Source organism: Balaenoptera borealis (assembly GCF_965194805.1).
Source record: "Balaenoptera borealis genome assembly, chromosome: 8".
Classification (NCBI taxonomy): Eukaryota; Metazoa; Chordata; class Mammalia; order Artiodactyla; family Balaenopteridae; genus Balaenoptera; species Balaenoptera borealis.
The window spans coordinates 118848200-118860835 of NC_138865.1; the positions used below are offsets into that span (position 1 = coordinate 118848200).

Below are 12636 nucleotides of genomic sequence, written 5' to 3' on the forward strand. Positions count from 1 at the left end.
GGGCTTCGAGCTGCACCTGCCTGGAGGGGGTCGTGAGGGGCTGGCCAGACGGCTGCGCAGGGAGACCTCCTAGCTGGAGGAGAAGGCTGGGCCTCGGGGCCTGGCCTGTCGAAGACGATTTCACAGCTGAGTGGGTTGGAAACCACCAGGGCTGCCCGTGGAGGGGAAGTACTTCCAGAAGCTTTGGTCGGAGTGAGAAGGACGCCCTGCACCTCTGGGCTCCCCTTCTGTTTTGTGATCTGCACGCCTGACACACAGCAAGCCCCCGACGAACATTCAGCCCAACAAGAACAGCTGAGCTGCCCCTCTTTGGTGACACGGCAACAGTAGACAGGCCCCTGTCTCTTGGGGGAGAGAGACGTTTCATTGACCAGATGCACGAGTGAACTGAGAGCCCCTCGCTGCCTCAGTTTCCCCGCTGCTCTGGCCATTGAACAAACAGCTTTGCGACCTTTTGGCCACAGACCTTTGGCTGATGCCCCAGCAAAGCATCATTTTAATAATGATGCTTTTGCAGTCAAAGTCTAGTTTTTACAAACTAAGAGCTGGACCCTCTAGGGGCACAAACCTGTTGATAAAGCCTTCTACCGCTGTCCTCATTACAGGCCTCTGGCCCTCACAACGCACCCCGACTTTGAGACCCACTGCTTCTGCTGGGCCGTCTCAGCAGGAAGACTCCTACCTAGTTTCCAGAAGGAAACCTTTGTAGTAGTCCCAGCGGAAAAGTCAAAAGTTTGACTGGAAAAAAGGAGCTACTTCAAAAGCATTGTCAGACCGCGAGGTGAGGGTGCCTTCAAAATGCATAAATTACAGGGGTGTCCATTCGTCAACAGATAGGCAGCCCAACAGTGGGGTTCTGGATGGGGGCACCAAGGGGACGTGTGGGGACACATCTGGGGGAGGTGCAGCGTGTAAAATACACGCCGGGTAAAAGAGTAAATTAATGTGTTTATTACTCACTGCTTGGAGTGCACGTGCGTGCGCGCGTGTGTGCAGAAAAATGAAAGAAAAATGTAGAGTTTTTTCAATAATAAAAAGGGAGTTGCACTGCGGGGCCCCTAAAGCTTGTGAAAAATTAAACTCGATGGATTCAAACTGTCCTATTTCCACTTCAAAAGAGAAGAGGCACTGAGCTCTTCCCAAGTTATCTTCAAACGCCCAGCACCCTAGAAAGTTTCTTTAAAAAAATAAAGGCTCCTGTTCCCCCAAGCACTGTACCGGTTACTGTACCCACTGTCTCTCCCTCTTCTAATTATACCCCTGTGAGTCTATTAATCAACTGGTAAATTATTTAGAGAGTCATGCGCTGTCTTCAGCTGGTACAAACACACCACATGCAAAGACTTGCTGGAAACGGGCCGGGGTCCCTCGGGGTCTCCCCTCTGCAGTAAGACAGCTTGCAGCTCACCGAGGCCGCACCGTTAAAAAACAAGAAATAGCATTCCGCTTACCTCCTCGGATGGGAAGATTTACTTTGTCTTTCAACTCAGCAACTCTTTGCAAGGTTTTAACAAAGGAGAAAAGCTGGTGTATTGTCGAATCTTTGGTGTGCATTTAGTGATGAGAATATTAATTTCCCCTAAAAAAAAAAAAGGCAGCACTTCGGCTGAGCTCTGATCCACGCCTCCTGGGATACGGACTCGTGGAAGGCTCTCGAAAACGCTCATAATCATGCCAATTTGGGGCTGGTTTGGCTTGTTTGTGCTCCGATGGCTGCGTTGGCTGTGGTGAGGTCTCATTACCAGAAAGGGTGCAAATTAGAGTCTGGAATCTCCCTCAAATCTCCCACCTCTTCTCAGGTTCTATTAGGCCATGAGGGACCTTCTCCAGATAGAAATATTTCAGAGGCACGGGGTATATGGGAGGGGGCACAGGTAACACTTGGTAATGATCTGTCTTCCGCGTTACCTTTTCTACACACCAGGACTTGCGCTTTCAGGGGAAAGTTATTACGCCAATTAAATAGCTGTTTTCTCAGCTGAAAGTCAGTATATGTGTGGTGTGTGCACCAAGGAACTTGGGCCTTTTTTAATTGAATCACTCTTGCTGTTGGAGTCCTGGCAGGGGCTGGTTACAGAGGTGAAGTGACTTAGGAGCTCCCTGTAACTTGGCCAGTGAGCCAGGTTGGCAGGTGCTGGGGTGCACAGTTCCGCCTTCCGCTCCTGGAGAGACGGGAGGTGGGAAAAGCTAGGGTCTAACCTGAAAACCCCACCCCGGGGACACACCCTCGCCGGCGGTCCCCCAACCTGACAATCCCAGCATGTTCGGAGCGCAGTGGGGACGGATCTAGACAAGCATCCCACACACTCAGAGCAAAGACTTAAACCAACGAAGACAAAATATGCCTTTGGCTGTTTTAATATCTCCCCTGGGTCACCGGGCTCCAGAGAAAGTGCAAGCAACATTCGAGAATGAAAACACTGGCCAGAGCCCGGGTAGGAGGCAACCCTTCTGAACCAAAGAGACGGTGGTGTACCACTAATGAGACCCAGCAATCTGGAATGAGGTTATACCTACTGCCAACAGCCATGGGACCGTAAGTTATGGCCGAAATTCCCAGGAGAAGGACTAAAAGTAAAGCAATGCAGGCTTCTTTCTGATGGGGTGAGTTGAGGTCCATGAGAAGGGCTGGTTTTGTACTAAGTGAAACTTGGGAAATGAGACAATCCAATGGGCAAAGACAGGGGGCTGCCTTCCTCGGGAAGCTCCGCATCCTGAGGGTTAAGGAAGCTCACCTTCCAGAAGGCCCTTTGGTAGGAATGAAGCCCAGAGAAGGCTCAGGGCACATCATTTGGGGGTGGTGGCCACTGTGACTCATCGGTGATTGAAGCAGAGAATTGAGCTCTAGCTGCTCCTTTGCCTGATTTGGGGGAGAAAACAAGAACAACTGCACGCATGGCCCTAGTGCACACTGGCCATAGCGCTCACCAGCACCGACCGTGGGACTTTAAATGGCATACGAGCAGCTGAGAAGTTCTTTTTCCAAAAGCCCGGAAGAGTTTTTACGTGTTCTGCAGCCACGTAAAAGCGACGGGAGCTCCCGGGCCGTCAAGCCTGCATGAGGTGCGGCCTGGCCCCGTGTGTCGTGTGCGGGCCCCGTGTGTCGTGTGCGGGCCCCGTGTGTCGTGTGCGGCCTGGCCCCGTGTGTCGTGTGCGGCCTGGCCCCGTGTGTCGTGTGCGGGCCCCGTGTGTCGTGTGCGGGCCCCGTGTGTCGTGTGCGGGCCCCGTGTGTCGTGTGCGGCCTGGCCCCGTGTGTCGTGTGCGGGCCCCGTGTGTCGTGTGCGGGCCCCGTGTGTCGTGTGCGGGCCCCGTGTGTCGTGTGCGGGCCCCGTGTGTCGTGTGCGGGCCCCGCTCCGTGGCTGCCAGCGAGGGGCTGCGCTGGGAGCGCCGCACGGAGCCCAGGGAATAGATTTGCTCAGCGCAGCTCAAGTCGGAACGAGTTTGGGAGGTCAGACCTATGCATCTCAACATCCGGAGCACGGAATAAGCATCTCCCCACAGCATCCAGAGTGGCCGCCAAAAGCCCAGGATCAAGAGATTTCGGACGAGCTAAGACGGGGCCCTGGGGTCCTTTGCCCAGTACATGTGGAAAGATGGGAAAGCAACAGTTATTAATTTTGCTGCTGATTTGAAAGGAGGAGGTGTTGGCAGCACCTGTGAGGACAAAAGAGAACGTAACTGAGCCTGCAGAGGTCACGGCTGGGACATCACATCACGAGGCCCCGCAGCGGGGAAATAAGACGAAGGGGCTCCCTGGGGGGAAGGTGGCATCTGGATCTCTTCTCCGAGCTGCTGGTGGCAGCTGGGGCTGTGAGGGTGGCCGGGGTGCACTGTGGTAACCACACTGCCCGTCGCTGGGGCCTGCGGCTCCGAGGCACGTGGGGAGAGGGCAGGGATCCCGCAGAGAGACAGACGGGCAGCGGGTGAGGCCGAGTCAGCCAGCGGCCAGGAGCACGGGGCAGAGTCCCCAGTGGAGGCGGTCCAGCCCCCGGAAAGGCACTGCCTGCCTTCACGGGGCGGGGGGGGGAGGTGGTGAGGGGGGCGGTTTCTACACTAGGTTGGCCGCAGGGCAGGATGTTCCGGCAGTGACACCCGCCAGCTCCGAGGTGCTGGGGCTCCGCCCCCGGGGATGAGGCCTCTATGTCCTTACGGGACTCTCTGCCCCTTTAGCTGAGCTCCCTGAACCGTGTAGGATTTCTGGAACCTTCTGGATTTCACGCGCAGAGCACTGGCAGGGGCTTCCCAGGAATGCTGCTGACCCCCAGCAGAGACGTCCGAAACACGCCCAGGGTTGTGAGAAGGGAAATCTGCGTCGCCTCGATGGTCCCACGAGGCAGAGGGGCAGCCGTGTCTCCTTCTCCCAGGAATTCTGTCAACGGGCTGAAAGCGTTCAGGGCCGTGCCTCGCTGCTCATGAGGATTCGGGAGGAACCTCCTGGTCCAGGGCAGCGCTGGGAGGGTGTATTGCGTCCACCCCGCCTCACTCTTGCCCGGAAAGGAGAATCACTCATCCGACGGGCCTTGTCCCTCCAGCTCCCACCCTCCAGCTGGCGGGCCCTCACCCCTGGTGTGGAGGGATTCCCTTCCCATTTAAGCCCCTACTCCGGGCTCTTCCTGGGGAGGGCCTGGGCTGGTCTCCCCGTCCTCACCTTCGGGGTGCGGCCATTTATTGTAAGGTGTCACCTCTGCATCCCAACTGGCTTGTCCCAAGGCCTGGACTTGGGGGGCGGGGGTCATGTTAGGAAGCCCAACCGTGCCCTCAGATCCCTGCCACGTTCTCCATCCGATGCTCCCAGCAGACCCTGGGTCTGTCTCCTACTGGGTTCAGAACTCAGGTGTGATGTGGTTGATTTCCACCCCCAGATCTGCACCTGCACCTGAGACCCCGGTGCCAGACGCCAGCAGTGCTGGCTTCCAGAAGCTGCCAACCGCCGTCATGCGAGGTGGCCACGCAGAGCTTCCGGGTTCAGTCTGACCTCGTTTTCAAACCCGACTTCAGTTGGAGAATCATTTAAATTTTGGTCCTGTTTCCGCTGGTGGTGATGCGGGCGGCCAGACCCGGGTGGTTCCCGAGCTCGTCCTGCCAGCCGAGCGCTTTGGTTCTCTCGGCAGCGTCTCCACAGCCCACTAATGAGCCCCTGTTAGTGGTGATGAATGTAAATGCATTCTTTGTTATCCCTGTGAGATCAGGATTCGTGAAATGACAGAATTTATTGCTTCTGTTAGGAAGATATGATATTGGTGGTTGTTGGGTCTTTAGTTCTGTAGGAAGTGCAAAAGTATAGGGCTACATTGTCTAAGCAAAGAGAGGGTCGCAGAGGAAAAAATTTAGCACAAAGCGTTGAAGATCGAAGCTACTGGGGTCTTGCTCACTTTATAGGAAATTGGGAATTTTGCACTGTCTCCTAGGTATACACCAAAAAGAAAGAAAGAAAGAAAAAAAAAAAAAAACCCAAAACAACTCTGCCTCTTGCCCACCAGTGAAAAGGCTCCTTGTTTATTTTTAGGGGTCAGAGAGAGAGAGAGACTGGAAGATGCTGTACTACTGACTTTGAAGATGGAGAAAGGGGCCTCTAGAAGCTGGAAAAGGCAAGGAAACAGATTCTCCCCAAGGGATTCCTCAGGAAGGAATGCAGCCCTGCCAACACGTGATTTTAGGACTTCTGACCTCCAGGACTGTAAGATAATAAATCTGTGTTGTTTTAAACCACTAAGTTTGTTTCAGCCGCGATAGAAAACAAATAACTTGGCAATACCCAGAGATGGCAAAGCCGTGGAGGACTCGAGCATTCCATACACGGCGGGGAGGGGGACACTTCACTTCAGTGTCACGAGTCATACCTGCTCATCGGTCCCAGGCATCAATTTATCCTAAGATAATTAGGGGTGTCTGCAAACCTGTGCCGGTACAAGAGGTTGCATCATAGTATTATTGAAGGAGTGCAAATTTGGAAACCGCCTGAATATTTACTTTCCGTAACTTTTTATGTTGAAAAAAATTCAGAAGTACAGGAAAGTTGCAAGAAGAGTCAAGGAATTTCTGCATCCCCTTGCTCGAGATTTCCCCACTGTCAACAGTGCCTCATCTGCTTGGTCATGGTCTCTCTTTCTGAACCACGAAACGCTTTCTCGCGGAGAATTAAACAGATTACCCTCCAGTCTGCACAATGGAATACTACGCAGCAACGTTTACAATGACATAAGTCTATTAACTTGTTATCCTATTCACTCATTTATGCAACAAATGTTCTTTGGGGTGCTAATCACCCCCCCACCCCCCTGCCCCAATAAAGGGGAAGCTGGCCTCGCTGGAGGGCAAGTGTGCTTGAGGGGGCGCCAGGCCCCCATCCCTGCTTGCTGCTCCCATCCCTTGGCGCGCACACCCCAGCCCATCTTCACGGCAACCCTGCAACCCGGGGTTTCTGTCTCCATCTCGCCACTGAGGGGCCTGGGCCACGTGGCCGGGGTGGGGGGCAGCGGGATCTGAACCGGACAGGGAAGCACCAAAGCTGGCACTGGTTTCCGCTGGCGCCCAGGGCTCCTGTGCACACGCCATCCTAGTCACCACCCTGGTGACTCAGGAATGAACAGACTTGCCCACCGAGTTCATCGTGTCTCACCACGCAGATCACTGTGTCTGAGGGATCCCGTGCCGCCTCACCTGAACTGCACCCTGGAGACTAGAACACCTTAAGGAGGGCCTTGGGAGGGCCAGGCCGGGACGTCCTTCCTGGGGGGCTCTTTGGGCTGAGGTCAGGAGCAAGCGGCCTGTCCCGCGCCTCCTCGTCAGCTTACTCCATCCAGAAAACGGTGGGAGAAGGGGAGGGCATCCTCACAACACACACGCTGCCCATCACAATGGCCCCTTCTCTCTGGGTCGGTTTTCTTCACGGCAAGTACCTGTCCATATCAGACTTGATAACGAGCCTGTACTGATTGCACAGAGGAGCTACAGCCCTTTACGTTAAGAGTGGAAGAGGTGGGTGTGGGAAACGCACTGCCCCGGGGACGAGCCCAGAAGTGAACCGGCTCTGAGGTCCTCAGTACCTCGGTCCCTTCTCTGTGGCTCCTTTGTGGACTCAGGAGACTGGAGAGTGATCTCAGTGGTGCCCTTCCTGGGGGTCAGATCTGGGGGATGCTTTCAGAGCGTAGGTCACAGAGGGCTCTGGAAAGATGATCTGGTCCAGCCTACCCTGAGGACCAATGGCTGGTCAGTCCTCCCTATCTGCAAAGCTGTCTGAACCTTCTAGCTTCTGACTGCTAATTAAATTGGAATCTTGGCTGATGGTATTTTTTTGTACACCAATTAATGAAGGAGGTGGGCAGCACTATGGTCTCTCCCAGCTCCCAAGTTTTTTTTTGTTTTGTTTTATAAATTTATTTTATTTATTTATTTTTGGCTGCGTTGGGTCTTCGTTGCTGCACGCGGGCTTTCTCTGGTTGCGGCGAGCGGGTACTACTCTTCGTTGCGGTGCGTGGGCTTCTCATTGCGGTGGCTTCTCTTGTTGCGGAGCATGGGCTCTAGGCACGCGGGCTTCAGTAGTTGTGGCACGCGGGCTCAGTAGTTGTGGCTCGTGGGCTCTAGAGCACAGGCTCAGTAGTTGTGGCGCACGGGCTTAGTTGCTCCGCGGCATGTGGGATCTTCCCAGACCAGGGCTTGAACCCGTGTCCCCTGCATCAGCAGGCGGATTCTTAACCACTGCGCCACCAGGGAAGTCCCCCCAGCTCCCAGTTTTAAGCGTTATCAGTTATGGAAAGCAAGCATTCTTGAGAAACAGGAACATTCCACACCACCAGTGAAGCGCATCATGTCCACAGACCCCTCCCCCTCACTTGGAAGCCAAGGGGACCAACCATGGAACAAAACCAGAGCCTTTGCCTGCCGGAAAGCCCAATTTCCATTCCCTGGTTGTTTTCCCCAGTTTGGGCCCCCGCGTGCCCAGCGAGCCTCACACAGAGGAATCTCTCTTCAGAGCCCGGAAGGTCGTGGCAGTCACGGCAAGTGTGGCCTACCTGCCATCTCCTTTTCGAGAAAGGGCCGGATCATCTCGCCGTACTTGGACTTGTCTGCCATGGCCTCTTTGAGTAGTTGCCCACAGCAGACTAGAGGAGAGAGGAACAGAAAGACGCCCGTTAAATTTTAAATAGAAGGAAGAATGAGAAAAAAAAAAAAAAAAAAGACCCCCCCCCCCCCAGTGCTGCCTGCTGCGGGGGAAAAGAAAAGGTCACTGAAAAAAATATAAAAGGGTTTTTCTGAGTGTGGGTGTGTGTCCAACTGAAAGTAAGTATCAAAAAGGAATAAAAAAGAAGCCGAGGAGGAGGATGTGGAATGAAAAAGAATGCATTTGGCAAAGAACATATTAAAAATGGACGGTGTGGAGAAGACATAACAAGGAATGTCACCACCAGAGAAGGCCCCGCAGGGCCTCGGCGACACCCAGGATTGCTGGCCCCAGCCCCGGAGGGTGTTGAGAGCGAACGTTCTGGCGGAGAACCGCGTGGACCTGCGTGACGTCCACGTCCACGCTGTTATCACGCAGGGGAGGGTGGGGACGCTTCTTGTTTCCACAGCCCCCTGGGATGACGGGTCCACAGACATCATCAGTTTCTACCACAAAGGGACACACAGGTGCCTTCCTGTCACAAGCACCACTGTGTCTCTAGACCCCAGCCGGGGCCAACACACAGGGCGTGTCAGTTAACTAGTGTGGAAGGAATTAACACAGCTGCCCTCTCCTTGGCTATGAAAACCTTAACAGCCAAAGCCAGAAGGGTCCAGCCATGTTTTCATGAGTTGGTAACTGCACAGTCTTACTTTTCTTAACTTTAAAGCTAAGGACTTTACTTCCTGCCTTAAAGAAGCCAAAACCAGTCCTAAAATTAACTGCATAGAGTGAACGTTTAAGACGATGACCACCACCAAAGACGTATTCCTCCGTAATGACATGTTAATTCACTGTGTGATGGCAGTGATCGTATCCAAGGTGGCTGGCAGCTTCGCTCACTAAGGGAAATGTAAGGACTCATAAAGGCTGTCGGCTACTGAGACCTTCAGCTACGCCAAGCACCACGCTAGGCGTGCTTTGTATTATCCAGTCCTCACAGCGAACTGTTGCTTTCTAGATAAGGAAACTGAGAACTGAAGAGGCTGTATATACTGCTCTAGGTCACGGAGCCGGTAAGTGGCAGAGCCGGATTCACACCCAGGTCCGTGTGACATCAAACCTAGGCTTAGCTTCCAGCTCAGGACAGGAGGGAGGCGCAGGTGTCATATTCACCTTCTGTCATAAAAAGCCATAAAACTTAACAAAATATAAGAGGCAACTCTTTTCAGGCACTGGACAAGACAGGCACGGGCTGTGATCCTTGAGAGAAGGGATACACACAAAGTGAGACCCTCACTCGCCCTGGATTTCGACCTATGGGCACTTTCCAAACCATGGCTCGGGAGAAGTGGAACCCAAACACAGCAGCAGGAAACAAGGATTGGAGTTTGGGGCCCTGAGGCAGCTGGACCATGTGGGACAGAATAATGGAGGGGGGAGTGGGGCAGGAGGGGTTCGGGAATCTGCATGAGGCTTTACTTGAGTCACTAGTCAATGCAAAACTGCACATGTGCAGGGGAGACTCCACAGGGCCTGGGAGACAAAAGCTACGGGGAAGCTGGGAACTGAGTGGCATCTGACAGCCAGAGTGAGAGATCTCGCTCAACACCCCAGACACGCAGCTGAGACTCCAGGAAGGCCACGCTTCGGGTGTAGGGATACACGAGCCCTAGGGGAATCCCACCCTAATCCCATAGTAACAAAGACTAAAAATAAGCCTCAGTGGGGTGAAGTTGGTCCTCCAGTTATTTAACTGCCTGTTAGAACTCAATTCTTTTTCATGCAATATTCTCAAAGCAGGATCACACAATCCAGACTCTCAAGAATGTGAGAACCATAATGTCCAGCATATAATAAAAAACTACTTGAGAGGCAAACAAACAAACAAACAAAAAAACCACCAGGAAAATGTGACCCCCTACAAGGAGAGGAAACAGGCCATAGAATCAGATCAAGAGATCACACAGATACCAGAATTTGCACATAAGAACTATAAAATGTCTATTATGAAAATGTTTAAACTTTAAAAGATAAATAAAATGAATGAAAAGATGGGGAATCTCAGCAGAGAAATGGAAACTATAAAAAAGAACCAGATGGAATTTCCAGAACTGGAAAATACAATATCTTAAATGGAAAACATCACTGGATGGGCTGCCATCAGTGAATCTGAAGACATGAAAACAGGCACTAGAAAGTATCCAGACTGAAGCAAAGAGAAGGTGGGGAGGGGACCGGAAAAAAAGAAAAGGAATAAAACCTCAGGGAGTTGGAGGATAATAGCAAACAGTTTAACATACATGTAACTGGAGTTCCAGAAAGGGGGTGGTGGGGGGGGAGGGAGGGGGAGAGAGAGAATATCTGAGAAAATAATGGGAGGAGAATTTCAAAATTTGATAAAAATATCAACCCACAGATCCAAGACTCTGATACCCAAGCAAAATAAACACAAAGTAAACCACACTTTGGTACATCATCGTTAAATTTCTGAAAACTAAACAGAAAATATTAGAAGCAGCTATGGGTGGGAGTAAGATGCTTTATATATAGGAGAACAAAGATAAAAATAATCTCTGAGTTCTCATCAGAAGCAATGCAACGGAATGAATCAACGCAACAACCAAATGACATGTTGAAAGTGTTAAGGTGGGGGGGACCCTGTCAACATAGATTTCTATAAGCAGCAAAAACATCCTTCAGTAACGAAGGTGAAATAAAGACATTTTCAGACAGATGAAAGCTGAATTTCACCAGCAGACTTGCACTACAAGAAATGTTAAAGGAAGTTCCTTAGGTTGAAAGAAAATGATATCAGATGGATCTTGGATCTAAACAAAGGAGTGAAAAGTGTTGATATTGAGTATATATAAAAGCTCTTTCCCCCCACTTCCTGACTTAAAAAAATGACTGTTTAAAGCAAAAATAATTACAATATACTGTAGGGTTTATAACATATGTAGAAATGAAATGTATGACTACAATTACACAAAGAACTAGAGCAAGGTGAAGGGAAATACACTGCTGTCAGGTTCTTGTGTTATACATGAAGAGGTATAATATTAATTCAAGATAGACTGTGATAAGTAATGGATAATAGTTAACCCCTAGAGCAACCACAAAGAAAATAAAGCAAAGAGATATAGCCAAAAAAGGCAACAGAGGAAATAAAATGGATTACTAAAAAAATAGTTGATCAATCCAAAAGTTGGCAGGAAAGGAGGAACAAAGAACAGATAACACAAATAGAAGACAAAAAAGCCAGAATGGTAGACTTGAAACCAACCATATAAAAAATTACTTTAAATGGAAATGGACTAAACAATTAAAAGGCAGAAAATGTCAGGCTGAATTTTTTTTAAAAGCAATTATATGTTGTATTCAAGACACATATTTAGAATATAAGACACATAGTTAAAAAAAAATAGAGTATATACTTATCAGACAAAGTAGACTTTGAGAATTTACTGGAGAGGTAGAGGAGCATTTCCTAATGATAAAAGTATGATTTCATCAAGAAGAGATAACGATCCTTAGTGTATACCCATTTAACATAGCTTCAAATTACACGAAGCAAAGACTGGCAGAGAAATAGAGAAATCCACAGTTAAGAGTTGGAGATTTTAACGCACCTCTCTCAGTTACGGAAATAACAAGTAGAGAGAAATCATTAAGGACGTAGAAGAAATGAACAACACTATCAAACATCTTATCCTCATTGACATTCTTAGAGCACAATATTCAACAAAACCAGAATACATATTCTTTTCAAGTGCACATGGAATTCACCAATAGAGAGCATAGGCTGGTCCATAAAAAGTATCAATACATTTCAAAGGATTGAAATCATATAGGGTATGTTCTTTGACCAACATAGAATTAAAGAAACAAAGAAAAAAAAAATCTGGAAAATTCCCAAATATTTGGGAAGTAAGCAACACACTTCTAAATAATACATGAGTCAGAAAAGAAACCACAAAGGAGATTAGAAAATATTTTGAATTGAATGATAAAACACAACACATTAAAATTTTGTGAGATGCAGCTAAAGAAGTGTTTGGAGAAAAGTGTGTAACATTAATGTTTATATTAGGAAAGAACGTTTTACAGCTCCTGTCTATAGCCACCTCATTCTGCAAGATCCTGTGAAGACAGAACTGCTAACAGTCTTCTCTTCCTAGAGGTTCCAAGTACCAAGGCTTTAGACACACATGACCTGGGACTGCGTTGGGAGGAGCCCCGCCTCACCTCATTCCTTCCCCCAGCAGGGCCGACCTCCATCCTGAAGGGCCTCTCTTATTCTTTCTACATGTTCCCTATCTGTGTACCAAATAACATGCACTGCATATAGCAAGCACTCAGTGAGTAAAATTAATAGTATTTTAATAAAATGCTTCATGGTTGTTTCTGGTTAGAAAATTCATGCTCGGTGCAGGGAAAAAAAAAAAAGTCAGAATTGTGTAATACGTGATTCTACAAAGATAACCAGTTTGGTATATGGATGTTCCTTCAGATGTTTTCTTTTCTTTTTTTTT

General features: G+C 49.7%; 1 protein-coding gene across 7 annotated transcripts in view; it reads right to left on the minus strand.

Moving 5' to 3' along the window:
* AK8 (adenylate kinase 8) overlaps nt 1-12636 on the minus strand; it is a 131812-nt gene that overhangs the window by 64953 nt on the left and 54223 nt on the right. For 6 of the 7 annotated variants that reach the window (XM_082400804.1, XM_082400802.1, XM_082400801.1 and 3 more), the window contains one exon: nt 8013-8102. In XM_082400804.1, the coding sequence (XP_082256930.1) occupies nt 8013-8102 (90 nt within the window). Of the gene's footprint in view, nt 1-3330; nt 3655-8012; nt 8103-12636 lie in introns of those variants that run through there. The other variant, XM_082400803.1, reaches the window with a different exon arrangement.